Source organism: Oncorhynchus kisutch, linkage group LG12 (assembly GCF_002021735.2).
Source record: "Oncorhynchus kisutch isolate 150728-3 linkage group LG12, Okis_V2, whole genome shotgun sequence".
NCBI lineage: Eukaryota > Metazoa > Chordata > Actinopteri > Salmoniformes > Salmonidae > Oncorhynchus > Oncorhynchus kisutch.
Window position 1 is genome coordinate 44012196 of NC_034185.2, and position 21547 is coordinate 44033742.

The window sequence follows — 21547 nt, forward strand, 5'->3', positions numbered from 1 at the left end:
GGTTGGGGCTTGTAGGCTCCAGGTGAGGAAGGCTGCTATATTGCGGGATGTAGGAGGGGTATTGGTATGGGCTGCTAAAATAAGGTGTAGTTGTGGGGGTAGGGCACTCGTGTTGCATTGCCCATAACAACGGATAGTTCCTTCATCTGTTTGCTGATGCTCATAACACATGCCATTGCATACCTAGGGCTCAATTCAATCTGAATCGCCAAAGTTCAGAGTTATAGCGCAGTTGAAATGTGAAGCTAATTTCGGATTTAGCACAGAGCTGCAGTGTTTACAGTGAATGCAGTCTCCGCTAATGTGGGAACATTACCTTTGCATTTCTATCGTACTGTAGCAAAGATCTTCAGTGCTACGGATCGAATCGAGCCCCTAGTTGCAGAGCAGGGTAACATTTTAAAAGTATTTGGCAGTTGTTATGATCGTTTCTTATGTTAATTGTTATGTTTTACCTATTTGCACTGCTGCCTACACCATTCCCCTTGTGGGATAAATATGGTATTTTTTAAATGTTTAGTTACTGTTACAGTAACACCTTTACAGTGCAGTAGATTATTGGCAGTGGTGTAAAGTAAAAATACTTTAAAGTATCTGTTCTTTAAGTTATTTACATTTTTGACTACTTTTACCTCACTACATTCCTAATGAAAATAATGTACTTTTTGCTCAATACATTTTCCCTGACACACACAAGTACTCGTTACATTTTGAATGCTTAGCAGGACTGGAAATGGTCTATGCATGCAGTTATCAAGAGAACATCCCTGGTCATCTCTACTGCCTCTGATCTGGCGGATTCACTAAGCACAAATGCTTCATTTGTAAATTATGTCTGAGTGTTGGGAGTCCCCTGGCTATCCCTAAATAAAATGGTGCTGTCTGGTTTGCTTAAAACAAGGGATTTTAAATGATTTATATGTTTACTTTTTAAACTTAAGTATATTTAAACCAAAATACTTTTAGACTTTTACTCAAGTAGTATTTTACTGGGTGACTTTCACTTTTACTTGAGTTACTTTCATAGAAAATATCTTTACTTCATGAAAATTGGGTGCTTTTTCCACCACTGATTATTGGGGAAAACAGTTGTTCTTACTGAAGAAAGCACATGAATTATCAGTCGATATAATGTATTCATGGAAAATCGTGAAAAATAATTGTCAAATTATTTGGGTATATGTGTTTTGTGAAGTAATTTAATGCATTGGCCTATGCCAAATTGGGGAAATTAAAATACATCAGAAATGGAGAAAGAAACAAACTCATTCCACATTTGACACATGCTCCTTGATTCTCTGCGTTTTCTAAATAATATAGATATTGCTTTCAAAACATTCAACAATATTACATTTTCCCAAAAAATTAAATGGTCAGAGTAAACCGAAAGCTCTCGAGCCCAGATCAGCAGATTGACAAGAGCCAGCAAGCCCGCCCTTACAACCGCCTGTGCGTACGTGTTGTTTCGCACAACCTCGTCCTCTCTGGTAGACCCGCCTGTATGGATACATGCGCCGGGCTGCATCCATGCTCATCGCGCATGGTAATGTCGCGTTCGAGTGCTATTCGGAACAAGAAAACTTTGACATTTCCGACTTTCTGTCCGAACACAGCACGTGTATAACTACAACCAGTAGAAAGTCGTACATTTCCGAGTTTCCTAGTTCCGACTAGGATATGAACAAGTATCAATGTCACGTGTCAGTTGAGTACAGGCTGCAGCCTGCTTTCGTGCTTGTGTTCTTTTCAACCAACTGTATAGGTTTATTTACATCGAAGGAAGCGGCTGTGTGCTCACAAGTTAAAAACCTCTAGTGGGGATACTTAGATCTGATCATGTTTCTGCTCGATTCCGACTCACAGGTAAGGGAAAGGGGGATACCTAGTCAGTTGTCTTCCGCATTTATGCGTGTAATAGCATGGACATTATAGACTATTTAGCCTATAACTTTGTGGCATTGCAGGCTTATACAATTTATTTAATATTGCATCACTGTGTTTATTTTGGTTGTTTAGTTAGGTGTAAGGAAAGGTAGGCCATAATTATATAAAATGGCATTTAAGTTTTCGACATCGTTTGTCATTTGCTGAATTATATGTAGGCAAGGCTAACTCTAATTAGGCTATGTTTAGAAGGTGGCCATATTTTTGCTTCACAAATCACTCTGACATAATATGCAGTCATATCTAGGCTATATGTTTATTTACAACGCAATTTATCACACAATTCACGTTCATGTGACACCAACTGGTCCATATGAAAAGCAAAAAAAAAATTGCGCACACGTTTCAGAATAACAGAGTAAGCGCAGATGTAATATACTGTAAATAGCTAGCGTTAACCTAGGTTATTCTTTGTTTCCTGTATTATGCAGCTGGACTGTATTAGTAACTTATTCGAAGGCGGAGATGCTGTCAACTCAAGCAATGTGTTGGGACAGTCCCCTGCACACTTGGCGGCATGCAGCGGACAAGCCTTTTGTTTGCTATGGCTACTGCAAACGGGAGCGGATGCAAATCAGCAGGTAGATTTACTTTCTCTTGTCTGTCTATAGCAGGGATGGGCCTCTTTGATGGGGATGGGGCCGCAGTGGCTCGCGGGTCAGTATACTCTCAAACATACACACACATTCACCCAAGCCTTTTGGGGGCTCTTTGCCATGGCAAATAATTTTATAACTAATTTCATATAATTCTACTCATTTTGCCATAGGGTATAGAGATTTCTGCAGTTTTTAATATGATATTTGAGTGAGAGTGAAATGGGGGCCCCTGGTTGGCAATTCAACCATAATTACTACAAGTTTAAATAGCTGGCTAGACTGCTGATGCACAACCACATTTCAAAATGGCACTTTGTGTATTCTACAATTCTAACGCTCAACAGTAAGTTGAGACCCAGACTGAGTGGGAGGGGGATTGGTCCACTGGCCTACAATACAATAAGATTGCCCAATGCTTTTGCATATATTTATCTAAGTAAAATGACAAAATGACACATCATCCCAAAATAGTTGAAAGATGTTACGTGACACTGCAGTAAATAAAGTGTAGGCTAATATTTTGGACACAGTAACTGCAGTGTAACTTCAATTAGGGATCACAAACACATTGACCAGATCCATTGCTCAAGATCCAGAAATTTACATCAGAGGCAAAGCTAATTTTACAGGTTCTCATTTCAACTGATCCAAAACACCAGTCTTTATTTACTTGTTTCTCTGTACCCCAAATTATTTCATATTTGCTGAAGGACAACAATGGTGAGACGCCCATGCACAAAGCCGCCAAGGCCGGCAGTTTGGAATGCATCAGCGTGCTCGTTGCCAGTGATGCCCAACTTGGGTGAGTGTCAACTTTCACACATGCAAAACAGTTGCATAGATGTTAATATATAATATTTACCAGATGCTTTTATCCAAAGCCAACTTAGTCATGTGTGCATACATTTTACGTATGGGTGGTCCTCGAAATTGAACCCACTACCCTGACGTTATAAGCGCCATGCTTATAAGAAATTGAGCTGCGAAATACCTATTTTCAGACTAATGTAATCGATGCAAATTTTGTAAATAAAATTCTATACACTTTTGGCATTACCTGAGCTGAAGTTGGTTCAAATGAGTTTAAACCATTATATTTTGGCAACTGTTTCCATGCAGCCAGTTGCTTTTACAATCCCTGACCTTACCACAATGTTTTTTCCTGAGCAGACTTTGCAACAACGAGGGCAGAACCGCTGAAGAATTGGCATTGTCGTACGGATTCGAGGAGTGCGGACGATTCCTGAACACACTCCGAATGACGCGACTCCTGACGAGCAGCAGCACTCCTCTGATGCCTGCCGGGCTAGTAGCATGCCCGCTGACTGGCGCCCAGAGCAGTAAGGTAGCAGGACAGAAGAGGGCACTTATTGCCACCGGGGCACAAGACAGAAAGAGGGCTCGAGACTGGTGATTTTAACAATGCACCTCTATAATTCGAAAAGGAGGACAATGCTTTCTCAGCCAAGTCCAATACAGGACATGCATGACGAAGTCCCCGCTACTGTGTCTGACACCAAACCTGACTCTGTTCCTAAACACTTACTGGGGTGTGTCTGTGAGTCTCCTATGTATTTGTGTGTCAATGATTGGCAAGTATAATGTCAGTGGTTAACTTGAATAGGAGCAGAATGCATCCTTCTCCTGCAGTGACAGAGGCAGACGTGTGTTGCGGAGATGGTTCAGAAAACTACGCTCATGTGATGAGTAACCTTGCTTTGAGAACTTAGGACTCCTGTTAGCTCCCGCTGCTATTGCCTAGGCTTTGGTTCAGAGGGCTAAACACTGGGAGAATCTCAATTCCTTACTCCCCGCTTTTTCAATACCCATTGGAGAAGGTCAGAGGGGAGGGACCTCCGGCTCTCTCATCCAATGGGTTTTGAGAATGAGACGATGATGCGAAGTGTATGCAATTGAAATCTTTCCACTGTCTTGAGGTGTGCTCAGCATAGGCTCCGGGCCTAGCCATCACAAGGAAACAACCACTGTGTGGATTTCATGCTCAGATGCAATATGGGACCTTCTGATTCTGTGGACACCAGTTTCAGATGTACATATCAACTTTACACAGTCCTTTGTTTACAGTGTAAATCCTTTGAGGTACACTCCCCTATGTATTTATTGACAGTGAAGCTATATCTTTTAATTTGGATCTATACTCAAACTGAAAATGCATCCAACAAGTCTGTAGTCACATGCTTGATGTAGTCATTGTGTGTTAGGAATATGGGACCATATTACTATAATACACAAAGTGAATTTGGCCAAATATTTATGACACCTTCAAATGGGGGACTAAATACATAGTGCTTTCTAAACGGTAAAATAGATATGTATGAAAATACCCTCAAATAAAAGGTGACATTCTATATGTTTGACTAAATTAAATAAAAAGCAGGCACTTCTTCATAAATGAGACACACGATGGTGGCATGCTGATGTAAAAACAGAATACCGACTCATTAGTCACAGATGAAAGCTGAAATAAAAAGGCACATTCATTTCTTCACCTCAGATGTTTTGACATTTATTCTCAGATATTTGTTGTAATACTGTTGGACAGGTGCCTGTACACAACACACATTGAAACCTACACACAATCATATGGTCTTTGGTCTCTGAGGCAAACAGAGATTGTAGTAGGCGTTCTGGTCCCAAAACTCTGGGCCCTTCCATCCGCACCAGCCCTGGGGAAAGAAGACAACCCAAAATGGAGGCGTTTTCTCACGCAAATAGATTGCAGTTTTTGAGAATATATACTGCAACAATTATACAGAGCTTCTAGATACTGAAGTTTATGACTAAATAAGTACATTTCCTCTAAGCTTGATTTGCAAAATGTTCTTCCACTCCCTGCATTTTGTTCAATACAACTTTTCCTATGGGTGTTCATTCCTCCCATCACCAAACATATACAACTGCTTGTGGACATACACTAAAGAATATGGGCACCCCCTTCAAATGAATGGATTTGGCTATTTCAGCCACAACCGTTGCTGACAGGTATAAAATTGAGCACACGGCCATGCAATCTCCATAGACAAACATTGACAGGAGAATGGCCTTACTGCAGAGCTCAGACTTTCAACATGGCAATGTCATAGGATGACAGCTTTCAAACAAGTCAGTTCATCACATTTCTGCCCTGCTAGAGCTGCCCCAGTCAGCTGTAAGTGCTGTTACTTTGAAGTGGAAACACCTAGGAGCAAGGAGAACGCTACCTGCCCGAATGCATAGTGCCAACTGTAAAGTTTGGTGGACAAGGAATAATGGTCTGGGGCTGTTTTTCATGGTTAGGCCCATTAGTTCCAGTGAAGGGCAATCATAACGCTACAGCATACAATGACATTCTAGATAATTCTGTGCTTTCAACTTTGTGGCAACAGTTTGGGGAAGGCCCTTTCCTGTTTCAGCATGACAATGCCCCTGTGCACAAAGCGAGGTCCATACATTAATGGTTTGTCAAGATCAGTGTGGAAGGACTTGACTGGCCTGCACAGAGCCCTGATCTCAACCCCATCAAACACCTTTGGGATGAATTGGACCAACTCCATATTAATGCCCATGATGTTGAAATTAGATGTTCGACAAGCAGGTGTCCATATACTTTTGGTCATGTAGTGTACATTTAAGTGGTAGTTTATCAGATGTTGATGAGAAAGATAGGCACACTCAGGATTGAAGTATCCAGCTGGATCTACACAAAAGATGAGGTCTGAAAACATCAGATGTTCATTTTGGTATGAACTTTCATTTTAACTCACGCTGGGACTAACTTGGGCCCAGGGCCTGGATGTCTCAAGCGCCTCAGCGTAGGAGTGCTGATTTAGGATCAGTTTTGCCTTTCAGATCACAATTAATATGATTACATGGACAGAGGGGATCTGATCCTAGATCAGCACTCCTACTCTGAGACAGTTTCTACATATTGCCCCATGACACCATCCGGTACCTTTTCTGTGATGACTTGCAGGTCCTCAGCCCCTGTGTAATGTGGGTCCAGGATGAGGTAGCGGATCTGGCCCGTGGTCTCGCTCCACGCCACACCGAGGATAGTGTGTGCTAGGACACCCCCTCCTGGTGTGGAGCAAAATAGAAGGAAATTACAAATCTGCAGAGTTCAAATGAACAGATTCAATTTCAAGCAATGTTTGTAGTAACTTTGTTTAAGCCAGTGCAATGCAAACACAACCTAAAAACTGGAGGTATTTACATGTGAGGAGAGTCGACCAAAATGTTTACCAAAAGCATTCAGCTATTTATTTGACCACAGAAATATAGATGCTGTTTATATGAAACTATGTATGACTGTGGTACTGTAGCATGTACTCATTGGACAGGGCCCAGACCTTATCATTTGAACAGATCTTCAGTACAATCACTACAAGGGATTTGTGCATAATATTAGTCTCTCATCAGTGTCTCTACATTGTAATAGTTTCAGTTTTCACTCACCAATCATAATAGGAGTTCCCTCAGAAAGGAAATGGTTGGCCAGTTCTCTGCCTTTGGAGGCCAGCTCAGACCCTTGGCTTTAGGACACACAAACACACAACTAGATGTGAAAACTAAGCAAAAAAATATGTAATATGGAACACAACTACCTGAAGCATTCTGCATTGCCCTGACTGGTGAATTTACATGGACGCATGCATGCACAAGCACACACATGCATCCATGCAGGCACATAAGCACACACCTCATCTCACCTCACAAACATGATCTTGGAGGTGACCCCCAGCAACTGATCCAGCACAGCCGCGACTTCAATGGAGCCGATCCACTGGCGAGAGCCCAAAAAAGACCCTTGCTTGTCTCCAACTTCCACCAGGGCCTGTGAGACAGCGATGGGGAGAAAATAACAAGAATTAACTTGATTTTTAATCATAAAGTGCTTTTCATATACACAAAAAAAAAGGTACTATTTAGCTGACATGGCTATGAATTATAGAATCCTATTGAAAGTAGTAAAAATGTGATTAAAAACAATGCATTTTATAATAGCTTTATCTACCAGTCAATGAGTTATAGGCCAACTTGTGGGAAAGGAGAAAGAGACTCCCATTGTAATCACCTATCAATTCTTATTTACCATGGACTCAGGCTCTACCTGCTGGCTCGAATTCACAGTCTCACATTATTGGAATATGTTCAATAGACAAGTTTAGAGCCACAGCTTTACCAAAGAGAGAGAGTTCTGTATAATAAGGGATAGTTTGCCCAAATCACATTGTAGACCTATCCAACACTCAGGTCTCCATATGGGGTTCGAGGCTAAGGGTCAAGGCTATTGACCTGTTGGATCTCCTTGTGGGAGGGCACAGCCCGCTCCACGTAGCCCTGCTGCTGGAACCAGGAGCAGATGGTCTGGAGGGAGCGGTAGGCGCAACCCCAGCCGTTGTCGTCCACGCGGTCCTGCATGTAGTGGTGGTAGCTGTAGACCCCCTGGACCAAGTAAGGCTGGGACAAGGGAGAAACACATAAGAGCATATCATTTTTTAAATTTTACCTTTATTTAACAAGGCAAGTTAAGAGCAAATTCTTATTTTCAATGACGGCCTAGGAACAGTGGGTTCAGGGGCAGAACGACAGATTTGTACCTTGTCAGCTCATTTGAACTTGCAACCTTTCAGGTACTAGTCCAACGCTCTAACCACTAGGCTACCCTGCCGCCCTAGTGTGTGACAGTGTGTGTGTTTGCGTCTGTGTGTGCTGACCAACCTTGCCGTTCTCCAAGGCAGGGTGATTCAGGTGGACATGAGGGTTTCGGAGGTAGCCATCTTTGTAGGGCTCATCAGGAAAATGTAGAGCGTTGGCTCTTCTCAGATATGGCCGGTCGTCTGGCAGCTCAAACAGACTGTGCAGCTCCTACACAGACATAAAACAGCAATATCAAATACATGTACACAACGTTATTTCTCTCATACTAGACAGTCACTCAGAGCATTTCAAAATAAGAAATATATAATATTTCACGGTTATTTTACATTTTGCAAACGCCTCATATCCTTTCAGATCTATACTGTAGGTAGGGTAGGTTCTCCAGCTCTTGCAGAACAACTGGGTGTGCATGATTTTCTTCCAGCCCATCAATAACACACTTAATCAATAACTGTCTGGGCCAGATGATAGGCAGAATCAGGTGTTACTGCAGGGCTGAAGGGAAAGCCTGCAAAAGCTCAATAGGACTGAGGTTGGGACTGAGGTTGGAGAAGGTGTCCATTTTGCCTCTTTGTAGAGATGGTTAGCAATATTCCACATAGCCTGTCAAGGGAAATAGTGGAGCTACTACCATACAGTGGAGAAGTAACCAATTGTCATACTTAAGTAAAGATACTTTAATAGAAAATGATTCTAGTAAAAGTCACCCAGTAAAATACTACTTGAGTAAAAGTCTAAAAGTATTTTGTTTTAAATATAATAAAGTATCAACGGTCAATGTAATTGCTAAAATATACTTATATTAAGTAAACCAGTAGGCACAATTTTCTTGTATTTTTAAATTTATGGATAGCTAAGGGCACACTCCAACAGTCATTTACAAAGGAAGCATTTGTGTTTAGTGAGTCCGCCAGATCAGATGCAGTCGGGATGACCAGGGGTGCTCTCTTGATTAGTGTGTGAATTGGACCATTTTCTGTTTTGCTAAGCATTCAAAATGTAATGAGTACTTTTGGGTGTCAGGGAAAATGTGTGGAGTATAAAGTACACTATTTTCTTTAGGAATGTAATGAAGTAAAAGTGGTCAAAAATATAAATAGTAAAGTACAGATAACCCCCCAAAAATACTTAAAGTATTTTACTTAAGTACTTTACACCACTGCTACCATATTGCTTAATACATATCATAGCATTTCACATACACACAAGTGTAGAGTACTAGGGGTAGCATAGTAGGGGCTAGGGGTCAGTTTGGAATTCTTCCCTTGCCTTGCGTCGCGTTTCCAGCTGGCTGTCGGGCACACCCGCTGGGTAGACCACTGTCACCAGGCCCACAGGGGCAGGAAGGAGGAAGTGGAACGGCTGTGGAATAAGCAGGGCCGTCCCTTTCATGTGCCGCAGAGCCACCTTTTCCATGTCACTCAGCTGACTGCACAGCGCCCCCACTAGGGTCCCACAGACACTGCATGTACGACAGACAAACAAAAAGATTTAGAGCCCGATTCAGTTGAACATTATGAGCTGGTTTCCGGGTTTAAACGTAAAAATATTTTTTGTTTAACTAAACAACCAAATTGTCCCTTGCGAATAAGGAAGTTTGAATTGAGTTCATAATCAGGCTGAGTTTCTTTTGTTTCATCCTGTTTGTGGTTGTATTGTCTTGTGAACTAGCTACATCTCTGGTGGTTATTGATTGACTTATCTATCAGTTTACCTTAGAGTTCTGGTATTGGACCTTTGATATGATTTGACATAATAAAAAATATGTTCTCTATTCTCCTAAAACCTGTGTCTAATTTCATTGAAATTGCGTTGAACCAAATCATGTTGTTTCCTTTAGAGTGATTGAGGATGACATACACAGAGATGCTCTCGCTGGAAAGGACACTGACCACGCAGTCCATGGGCAGAGTCGTTTGCAGGAGGTGGTGCTTCTTACTTCCTCTCAGGAGGGTGGGTGCCGAGAGGACGCCTGGCTCTGTCACCTCGGTCATCAGGGTCAGGTTTATAATACCCTGCAAGCAAGACAGACAGTCAATAAAATACATATGAGGTACAGGAAAACTAAAAACCACACAAAAAAATTATCTTGTCATTGACAAACAAGTGGCACGAAAATGTGTGGCGAAGTGATTTACAGGAAGTAGTTCATGTCCGTAGACTATTTTTAAGGTATAAAAGCAGCACACTTACTGCTGTTGGATTCTTTTTGTCCTTTTTTGCAGACTTTTTTCTACTGCTTTCCTGGTCATCTGTCCTAAAACAGGATGAGGGTTTTTCCATTTACTTTGGTTTCTATTCCATAATGATCATGTGAGACACTAAACCTGCATTTCGGCCAATAACTTACAGTAGTTGATGCATTAGGCAATTAATGCATTAACTTGCACAAAATAAGTCGTAACTACTTGGTACCTTACTGTTACTAAGTAATAATATCTAATTACCATACTACCATGTAAGACAACACCAGGTAAATAGTGGACTCTAAAACAACTTGACTTATAATCTACTTTCCCAGAACAAGAGGCTCCAAATGGTGAAGTATGGTCACTTACTGGATCAACTGTTGGAGATCTTTACATGGTCTGTTCGGAGATATCTCTCCAGCTGTTGCATGTCCTCCTTTGTTAGGCCAAAGAAAAACTGGACTGCTAGAGAGACTAAGAACAAGCGATTCTGCTTTCACCTGGGATCCGAGGGCCTCGAAAGTCCTCGAGATGACCTTTTGTACGTGTGGTACTGTAAAGACACAAGAGACATAATCAATATGACCATTAACAGAGATACCAGATTTCCTTGCAATCAATGGTGAATGTGTATAAAGATACAGATAAGACGTCATACATACTTCACAAAAAATGAAGTAGTACTCATATTTTAAAACACACAAAAGGTTTCAAAAGACACCAAAACTAACTGACTGGTTATAGGCTAGTGTCCTATAGGAGGCCTCCTGCTTCATGTAGTAATTAGATTTGAATAACAAATGTAATTGTTGATACCAAATCAGTGTTTTCCACAAGCACATGGAGTCAAATAGTAAACAAGCTTTGCAGAGTTGCAAAGAAAAAGCCATATCTCAGACCGGCCCCCCCCCCCAAAAAAACTAAGATGGTTAAAAGAACAGACACTGTACAAATGAACTCTGCATAGAAGGCCAGCATCCCAGAGTCGCCTCTTCACTGTTGACGTTGAGACTGATGTTTTGCGGATACAATTTAATGAAGCTGCCAGTTGAGGACTTGTGAGGCATCTGTTTCTCAAACTAGACACTAATGTACTTGTTCTCTTGCTCAGTCGTGCACCGGGGCCTCCCACTCCTCTTTCTATTCTGGTTAGAGCAAGTTTTGCGCTGTTCTGTGAAGGGAGTAGTACACAGTGTTGTATCAGATCTTCAGTTTCTTGGCAATTTCTCGCATGGAATAGCCTTCATTTATCAGAACAAGAATTGACTGACGAGCTTCAGAAGAAGGTTATTTGTTTCTGGCCATTTTGATCCTGTAATCGAACCCACAAATGCTGAAGCTCCAGATACTCAACTAGTCTAAAGAAGGCCAGTTTTATTGCTTCTTTAATCAGGACAACCGTTTTCAGCTTTGCTTTTAATGATCAATTAGCCTTTTAAAATTATACACTTGAATTAGCTAACACAATGTGCCATTGGACCACAGGAGTGATGGTTGCTGATAATGGGCCTCTGTACGCCTTTGTAGATATTCCATAAAAAATATGCCGTTTCCAGCAACAAAAGTAATTTACAACATTAATAATGTCCACACTGTATTTCTGATCAATTTGATGTTATTATAATGGACATTTTTTTGTTGCTATTCTTTCAAAAACAAGGACATTTCTAAGTGACCCAAAACTTTTGAACGGTAGTGTGTGTGTGTGTGTGTATGCATATATATATATATATACAGTTGAAGTCGGAAGTTTACATACACTTAGGTTGGAGTCATTAAAACTCGTTTTACAACCACGCCACAAATTTCTTGTTTTAACAAACTATTTTTGGCAAGTCGTTTATGACATCTACTTCGTGCAGGACACAAGTAATTTTTGCAACAATTAATAACAGACGGATTATTTCACTTATAATTCACTGTATCACAATTCCAGTGGCTCAGAAGTTTACATACACTAAGTTGACTGTGCCTTTAAACAGCTTGAAAAATTCCAAATTTCAAATGATGTCATGACTTTAGAAGCTTCTGATAGGCCAATTAACATAATTTGAGTCAATTGGAGGTGTACCTGTGGATATATTTCAAGGCCTACCTTCAAACTCAGACTCTTTGCTTGACATCATGGGAAATTCAAAAGAAATCAGCCAAGACATCAGAAAAAAATTGTAGACCTCCACAAGTCTGGTTCATCCTTGAGAGCAATTTCCAAACACCTGAAGGTGCAACGTTCATCTGTACAAACAATATTACGCAAGCATAAACACCATGGGACCACGCAGCCGTCATACCGCTCAGGAAGGAGACGCATTCTGTCTCCTAGAGATAAACGTACTTTGGTGCGAAAAGTGCAAATCAAGCCTAGAACAACAGCAAAGGACCTTGTGAAGATGCTGGAGGAAACAGGTACAAAAGTATCTATATCCACAGCAAAACGAGTCCTATATCGACATAACCTGAAAGGCCGCTCAGCAAGGAAAAAGCCACTGCTCCAAAACCGCTATAAAAAAGCCAGACTAGGGTTTGTAACTGCACATGGGGACAAAGATGGTACTTTTTGGAGAAATATCCTCTGGTCTGATGAAACAAAAATAGAACTGTTTGGCCATAATGACCATTGTTATGTTTGGAGGAAAAGGGGGGGGGGGGCTTGCAAGCCGAAGAACACCATCCCAACCGTGAAGCACGGGGGTGGCAGCATCATGTTGTGGGGGTGCTTGCTGCAGGAGGGACTGGTGCACTTCACAAAATAGATGGCATCATGAGGCGGAAAATTGTGGATATATTAAAGCAACATCTCAAGACATCAGTCGGCAAGTTAAAGCTTGGTCGCAAATGGGTCTTCCAAATGGACAATGACCCCAAGCATACTTCCAAAGTTGTGGCAAAATGGCTTAAGGACAAGAAAGTCAAGGTATTGGAGTGGCCATCACAAAGCCCTGACCTCAATCCCATAGAAGATGTGTGGACAGAACTGAAAAAGTGTGTGCGAGCAAGGAGGCCTTCAAACCTGACTCAGTTACACCAGCTTTGTCAGGAGGAATGGGCCAAAATTCACCCAACTTATTGTGGGAAGCTTGAGGAAGGCTACCCGAAACGTTTGAACAAAGTAAAACAATTTAAAGGCAGTGCTACCTAATACTAATTGAGTGTATGTAAACATCTGACCCACTGGGAATGTGATGAAAGAAATGAAAGCTGAAATAAATCATTATCTCTACTATTATTCTGACATTTCACATTCTTAAATTAAAGTGGTGATCCTAACTGACCTAAGACAGGGAATTTTTACTAGGAATAAATGTCAGGAATTGTGAAAAACTGAGTTGAAATGTATTTGGCTAAGGTGTATTTAAACTTCCGACTTCAACTGTATAAGTCTTTGCTTAGTAAAGCCCCGCCTTATCTCAGCTCACTGGTCACAATAACAACACCCACCCGTAGCACAGGCTGCAGCAGGTATTTCTCACTGGTCACCCCCAAAGCCAACACCTCCTTTGGCTGCCTTTCCTTCCAGTTCTCTGCTTCCAATGACTGGAATGAATTGCAAAAATCTCTGAAGTTGGAGACTTATATCTCCCTCACTAACTTTAAGCATCAGCTATCTGAGCAGCTCACCGATTGCTGCAGCTGAACACAGCCCATCTGTAAATAGCCCATCAAACTACCTACCTCATCCCCATATTGTTTTTATTTACTTTTTTGGCGCACTAGTATTTCTACTTGCACATCAATCCCTCCAGTGCTAATTTGCTAAATTGTAACTGTGGCCTATTTATCGCCTTACCTCCTAACTCCATTTGCACACACTGTATATAGATTTTTCTATTGTTATTGACTGTACTTTTGTTTATTCCATGTCGAACTCTGTGATGTTGTTTTTTGTCGCACTGCTTTGCTTTATCTTGGCCAGGTCGCAGTTGTAAATGAGAACTTGTTTAAAAATGGCCTACCAGGTTAAATAAAAAATTAAAAGTCTAAATCAGCTATATAGCCAACAGCAGGCGCTAGTGGAAATCATGAATGTCAGAACTACCATTTCTGACTTTTACATTTGAGTTTAACGAGATACCCATTAGCTCAGGGCTAATATTTCTGGATTCTCTCGCTCTCGCTCTCACACACACACACACACTTTATGAGCATAACCGACTGAGGAAATGTAAATCACAGGCAGAATTCCCTCTACAGTACATACCATCTGTGCTGTCCAACTGGCACTTGAACTCCAGAGACCCTCTCAAGCGTAAGATGATGTTTCCGACAACCTACATAATGATAAAGTCAGAAAGTTAAGTCTGAATCTGTATAATTCCCAGAAGCTCATTGGTCATTTCTAAGCATTAAATAGTATAGCCTATTAATGTTTTGGGGGGAGAAGACGTATGAATACTTTAATCAATGGGATAGTATAACTGCCTACTGTTATCATGACCACACAGGATTTAGCTATTAGGCCTACTCCATTGTTTGTTTAAGCTGTTGTTATTTGACAATTTCACATGACCATATCTGTATGAAATATAATTGTAGTATGCCCAGACATTTTCAGAGTGATGTAGAATACATGAGACTGGCGGAATCGCTGATTTCTGAACATGTTATGATCAATAATTGCAATATTTCCTCATCAAACATGTAAAATGGATATGTACACTACCGTTCAAATGTTTAGAGTCACTTAGAAATGTCCTTGTTTTTCAAAGAAAGGCACATTTTTGTCCATTAAAATAACATCTAATTGATCAGAAATACAGTGTAGACATTGTTCATGAGGTGAATGGCTATTGTAGCTGGAAACGGCAGATTTTTTATCGAATATCTACATCGATATATAGATAGATATATAGCTTATAGAGGCCCATTATCAGCAAACATCACTCCTGTTTTCCAGTGGCACGTTGTGTTAGCTAATCCAAGTGTATAATTTTAAAAGGCGAATTTATCATTAGAAAATCCCTTTTGCCATTATGTTAGCAAAGCTGAAACGGTTGTCCTGATTAAAGAAGCAATAAAACTAGCTTTCTTTAGACCAGTTGAGTATCCGGAGCATCAGCGTTTGTGCATTCGATTACAGGCTCAAAATGGCCAGAAACAAAGACCTTTCTTCTGAAACTCGTCAGTCTATTCTTGTTCTGAGAATTTAAGGCTATTCCATGCGAGAAATTGCCAAGAAACTGAAGATCTCGTACAACGCTGTGCACTACTCCCTTCACAGAACAGAGCAAACTGTCTCTAACCAGAATAGAAAGAGGAGTGGGAGGCCCCGGTGCACAACTGAGCAAGAGGACAAGTATAGTAGAGTGTCTAGTTTGAGAAACAGACACCTCAAAAGTCCTCAACTGGCAGCTTCATTAAATATTACCCGCAAAACACCAGTCTCAACGTCAACAGTGAAGAGGCGACTCCGGGATGCTGGCCTTCTAGGCAGAGTTGCAAAGAAAAAGCCATGTCTCAGACTGGCCAATAAAAAGAAAAGATTGGCAAAAGAACACAGACACTGGACAGAGGAACCCTGCCTAGAAGGCCATGGTGCAGGTGGTTACCTCCCGGTGCCACTTTTGGCTGGCCCAATCCAGTCTGCCACATGCTCTTCAGAGCACATTTGCCACTCACCCCGTCACCCCAGGGCTGACGTTTGGCCGAGGGGTTGATGTCATTCTGGAGCAGACATAAAGTGCATGGACGCTGTCCTGGCACCTCTCACGTCCCGAGGATTGTTGATCCTGCATTACCTGGACGATTGGCTAATTTGTGCCCCGACCAGGTCCCAGGTCCTGTCGGACAGAGACATGCTCCTGACCCACATCAGCGGGCTGGGCATTACTGTAAACGACAAGAAGAGTCATCTGGCGCCAACCCAGAGGGTGGCCTTCATTGGCATGGAACTGGACTCAGTCCTTATGAGAGCAGACCTGCCCACCAGAAGGGCGATCTTATCTTGCCTCAACCACTTTTGGCAGGGGCGGGTGGTATGCGCCCTGACCCGCCAACGCCTGTTGGGCTTGCTGACGGCGGCCTCGTTGCGGATTCCACTGGCCCTGCTCCATCTCCGGCCCCTTCAGCAGTTGTTCAACTCCCACTGGCTGCACCTAAAGCGCCACCATCACCGCCAGCTGCAGGTTACCGCACAGGGCCTCAGGGCATTGTTGAGGTGGAGCTGTCACTCCTTTCTCTCAGGTGGGGTGGAGATGCTGAGGATGTGCCACCGGGAGCTGGTCAGCACAGACGCCTCCCAGATCGGCTGGGTGGGTGTGACCATGGGCAGGTTGGCCAGCGGCTGTTGGCTACCCCCTTGGAGCAGCAGGCACATCAATACACTAGAGCGCCGAGCTGTACTGCTGGCCCTGCGGTCTTTCCTTCCACATCTGAAAGGAAGACATGTCCTGGTGAGAACGAACAACACCACAGTGGTGGTGGCTTACATCAACCATCAGGGTGGACTGAGATCCCACCGCCTCAATCTTATAGCACGGGAGCTTCTCTGGGCTCACGGCTGTCTACCATACCTGACATCCTGAGTGTGGCAGCGGATATGCCCTCGAGGGAGGGTCCGCCACCTTGGGACTGGAGCCTACATCCCCAGGTGGTGCAGCACCTGTAGGACAAGTTCGGGAGGGTGCAGGCGGACCTGTTTGCCTCCCTGGACAATGCACACTGCCCCTTGTGGTACTCCATGTCGGAGCCACCAGGGACTCTGGGCTTGGATGCTCTGGCTCACGATTGGCCAGGGCTGGAGCATTACGCATTCCCCCCTTTCCCCTGATCCAGGCTGTTCTGGACAGGACCAGGATGGCAGAGCATTGTCTGCCTCTGGCGGCACATACTGGCCCAGATGACCCTGGTTCAGCCTTCTCCTGTCCCTGTTGTCTGGGACATCTTGGCAACTTCCCCTGAGACCTGACTTGCTGTCTCAGGCCGGGGGAACTCTGTGGCATCCAAAGCCGCACCGCCTCAGTCTGTGGGCTTGGCCACTGAACGGCACCAATGATCCATTTTCGGACTACAGGAGGGTGTAATGAACACCATGCAGAGCGCAAGGGTGCCGGCTACAACCTCGGCATACCAGTTGCACTGGTTCTGCTCTTGGTGCACTGGTATTGAGGTTGTGCCCAAGTCATGTGGGGTACAGTATGTCCTCAAATACCCGCAGTCTCGCTTGGATGAGGGCTTGGCAGTCTCTACACTGAGAGGGTATTTGGCCGCTATATCTGCCTGCCATGTGGGGTGGATAGAGAGGCCAGTGGGGCGCCATCCCTTGGTCTACAGGTTTATGAAGGGGGTTCGTCGCCTGAGTCCAGCTAGGACCCGCTCACTGGCGAGCTGGGATGTGGTCTTGGCAGCTTTGACAAAGCCACCGTTCGAACCGTTGGGAGTCTGCCTCCCTGAAACACTTCTCTATGAGGGTGGATGAGCTCCATGCTCTTTCAGTGAGTTCGGAGTGCTACCGGGTGGACCCTGGGGGGAGGAGTATATCTCCGTCCCAACCCTTCATTCCTCCCGAAGGTCCTGTCAGACAAGCATGTGAAAATCCCTTTTATCCTGTCTGCTTACGACCCCCCGGCAGTGGCGGGGGAGTCTGGGCCTCCCTCTGGCATGCTGTGCCCTGTGCGGGCACTAGCTACCTATGTGGAGCGAACACGGTCAGTAAGAACAGATCAGCTCTTTGTCTGCTATGGTGAGAGGCTCTCTCACTGGATAGTGGACACAATTACGACAGCATACCGCCAGGATGGCATGCCAGTGCTGGGATCTGTGGTGGCACATTCAACACGAGGTGTGGCTGCATCCTGGGCTCTATTGAGAGGAATGCCCCTCGCTGAGATCTGTGCTACAGCCAGCTGGGCTTCCTCTTGCACTTTTGCCCGGTACTACTGGGTAAATGTGGCACCTCCATCTGCTGTTGGTTCAGCGGTCCTGGGCGTCTCCTCCCCTTCCGGGGACTGTGCCGGGACCCCCTTCCACATTGACGGCCCCTGCATCTCGGTCCCACGCTGGGACCTCTAGCACCAGCTAATCTGGTACGTGTATATCGGAGTGATCCAATATAGTGAAACATAACAAAGGTTACATATGTAACCACGGTTATGTGAGCTATATGGATCACTCCAATCCTCTACAGTGCTATATGTGCCTCAACAATGATGTAGAGAACGTGTTGCGGCCAAGGGGTCTATATATATATATTAGGGATACATCCGGAGGGATACCTCCGAGGTGAGGATTTACAGATTTGCACAAGTAAATACAGGAGTAAATCTGTAAATCCTCACCTCGGATGTATCATTCCGCCACGGAGTGATACCAATATATTGGAGTGATCCATATAGCTCACATAACCGTGGTTACATACGAAACCTTCATTTTCAGCTGTGCTAACATAATTACTCATTTTACCTAGGCAAGTCAGTTAAGAACAAATTCTTATTTTCAATGACGGCCTAGGAACAGTGGGTTAACTGCCTTGTTCAGGGGCAGAACGACAGATTTGTACCATGTCAGCTCTGGGATTTGAACTTGCAACCTTCCGGTTACTAGGCTACGCTGCCGCCCCAACTAACATAATGTGCCATTGGAAAACAAGAGTAATGGTTTCTGATAATGGGCCTCCTGTACACCTATGCAGACATTCCATTAAAAATCTGTCATTTCCAGCTACAAAAGTCATTTACAACATCAACAATGTCTACACTGTATTTCTGATCAATTTGCTTTTCTTTCAAAAACAAGGACATTTCTAAGTGACCCCAAACTTTTGAATGGTAGTGTACATGTGAATAGTCACAGATGTGAGCTGATTAAGGTGGATGGATTACCTTGGAAAATAATAAATGCTCACTAAAAGGAATGTAAAACATTTGTACACAACATTTGAGAGAAATAAGCATTTTGTGGGTATGGAACATTTCGGGGATCTTTTATTTCAGCTCATGAAACATGGGACCAACACTTTACATGTTGCGTTTATATTTTTGGTCAGTATAGTCAAATCTAGTGTTGGCCTGTTAAAGCAAATTATATTACTGCTTTGGCCCCATAGTAAGAAAACATCTTAATTTAGTGTAACTACGTGTAATGGTTTGCTGCTCTCATCTTCATCATGTGAAAACTTATCCTATGGAATTCTACAAGTTTCTAGTCCTGTTTTATGAAAACAGTTTATAGGATAACATAGTATATAATGTTAATCAGTTCACATAAATGACTATTCACATGTACCATATCAATTTTACATGTTTGAAAATTACGTATTGACATTATTGATATTATTGATCAGAAATCAGCGATTCAGACAGCTTTATGGCCACATTCTTACCACAATTAGGTGAATAATTTAACATATTTATATATATCTGGCACACCTGGCTCATGTAGTTGTGTATTTTACATCACTATAAGCATTTTAATATACTTTTGGGCATACTACAATTATATTTCATACAGGTATGGTCATGTGATATTGTCCAATAAGACCCCATTATTGGGTTGTTTGGTGGCCATATTGGAAAAAGGCTTCTGTGGGTTTAATGCATGCATTCTGTGATGACCCTGCATCTACACAACCCTTTTTCTAGCTTTATGTGTGCCTCTATTACCAATGTTACAATCCATAAACAGCTGCCCAATTACATGGAATTGTATGGCTAAGCCTCCAACATTCTAATGTAAATGGACAATTTTTTTAATAATAGTTGTAGCTGTTCGTTTCAAATGTGGTTATATTATATATAATTTGAAAAGTAATTTCATGACCTTTCATAACTAGTTGTCAAACAAAGTAAAACATGTATCAGGGCTTCCTTTTTAAAGCCATTTGTAGAGGTAATTCTTATGTACCCTAGAGGTCAAAGTTATGTTGAACTGAACTTACCGAAAATATGTCTGATGGATAGCTGTGAATCTAAGCTTTCCGAGCAATAACTTAACTGGTTTGTCATAGGGTCAAATCCATATGGGAAAGCTAACACTGCTGCACGGCTCCACATGTTTTCCAACAAATCACTATGAGACATCGTCGGCCCACATTTGGGGGTCTGGCTCATGGACTTTAATCAGAGACATTAGTGTCAGAAAATACGCTGGCTCCTTATGGAAAAAGTTTAAACTATGCAACTACCGCGTTAGTTAGCTAGCTAGCCACCACTGACTGAACGTATCTTATGCTCGCTAACTGGCTACTTTCATGTTTTGGTGTGATCGGATGGGTGGCAAGCAAAACATGAGCAAATGTAAACATGGCAAACATATGCAGAATCCTTTCATGTAAACACTTACCATTCTGCAAGCTTAAAAATACGATCAAATGTAATGATTTCTTCGTTATATCGACCCTCCAAAACGGAAGTCAGACATGTTTGTTTTTGTGTGACGCACATCATTTGGCCCAATCAATGACATCTTCGAGAAAGATAACTCCGCCTGCGTGCTGTGTGGTTTATTACAGCCACAACGTCAAAATGATTCGTTGAATTCATGAGAATTCATGAATTCATGAGTACAATATTGTGTTTATTGGTCGTATTTTAATGTTAGTGTATTTGTATTTATTTTCCGGATCCCCATTAGCTGCTGCCAAGGGAGCATCTACTCTTCCTGAGGTCCAATCAGAATGACATATAATAAACGATACATAACACAAGACATTATTATACACTACTCTACCATAGCATATCTACAATACAAAGTCAATAATACAGCAAAATAACAATATTAAAATGTATGTGTGTGTAGAGTGCGTCTGTTAGCAATATCTAATGTTAAAGCTAAATACAATGCATATGGGCTAATGCCAATTTTCTAAATTGTAATAGGCCTACTGGAACTAGATGTGTGTAGAATTGATATATTGATTCAAATGCAAACTTCACACATTGAATGTTAAAAGTTTGTGATGACAGTGCAATAAGATACTCACATACCTGCACACATTCTGCACCAAATCCATTTTGTAAATGCGTATATTTCCGAAATGTTTTAAGTCATTTTAAAATAGGCTAATTGTCTGCTTTGTCTGTAGCTTAGTAAACTTAACTCCAACTAAATGTCTAACCAAATGGAGTTGAGTAGCAATGACTGTTGGCGAACAACATCTAGACTCAAGTAGCTATCAGTTGGTAGGCCTACTTGTAAAAATGTCCATTCTTTAAATTAACA

The 21547-nt window shown here is 42.4% G+C and overlaps 2 protein-coding genes across 2 annotated transcripts; one reads left to right on the top strand and one right to left on the bottom strand.

Annotated features, from left to right (window-relative positions):
* Positions 1 to 1685: 1685 nt before the first annotated feature.
* ankrd37 (ankyrin repeat domain 37) lies at positions 1686 to 5052 on the top strand. The gene is made up of 4 exons (XM_020497029.2): positions 1686 to 1863; positions 2376 to 2525; positions 3254 to 3345; positions 3714 to 5052. Exons 1-4 carry the CDS (start codon positions 1837 to 1839, stop codon positions 3955 to 3957), a joined length of 513 nt encoding a protein of 170 aa, XP_020352618.1. The 5' UTR covers positions 1686 to 1836; the 3' UTR covers positions 3958 to 5052.
* ufsp2 (ufm1-specific peptidase 2) lies at positions 5041 to 20777 on the bottom strand. The gene is made up of 12 exons (XM_020497028.2): positions 20669 to 20777; positions 14592 to 14661; positions 10763 to 10946; positions 10398 to 10461; positions 10065 to 10219; positions 9474 to 9666; positions 8265 to 8411; positions 7839 to 8003; positions 7253 to 7377; positions 6999 to 7075; positions 6496 to 6620; positions 5041 to 5230 (listed from the first exon to the last, which is right to left on the bottom strand). Exons 1-12 carry the CDS (start codon positions 20669 to 20671, stop codon positions 5144 to 5146), a joined length of 1395 nt encoding a protein of 464 aa, XP_020352617.1. The 5' UTR covers positions 20672 to 20777; the 3' UTR covers positions 5041 to 5143.
* Positions 20778 to 21547: the final 770 nt, after the last annotated feature.

Excerpts from the sequence above, each read along its gene's own strand:
- ankrd37 (XM_020497029.2), top strand. The coding sequence starts at position 1,837 with ATGTTTCTGCTCGATTCCGACTCACAG. Across the intron at positions 1,864-2,375 it reads TGCTCGATTCCGACTCACAG|CTGGACTGTATTAGTAACTT; the intron begins GTAAGGGAAAGG and ends TGTATTATGCAG. Across the intron at positions 2,526-3,253 it reads GAGCGGATGCAAATCAGCAG|GACAACAATGGTGAGACGCC; the intron begins GTAGATTTACTT and ends TATTTGCTGAAG.
- ufsp2 (XM_020497028.2), bottom strand. Across the intron at positions 8,412-9,473 it reads AGCTGGAAACGCGACGCAAG|GAGCTGCACAGTCTGTTTGA; the intron begins GCAAGGGAAGAA and ends ATGTCTGTGTAG. Across the intron at positions 5,231-6,495 it reads TGCAAGTCATCACAGAAAAG|GGCTGGTGCGGATGGAAGGG; the intron begins GTACCGGATGGT and ends TTCTTTCCCCAG.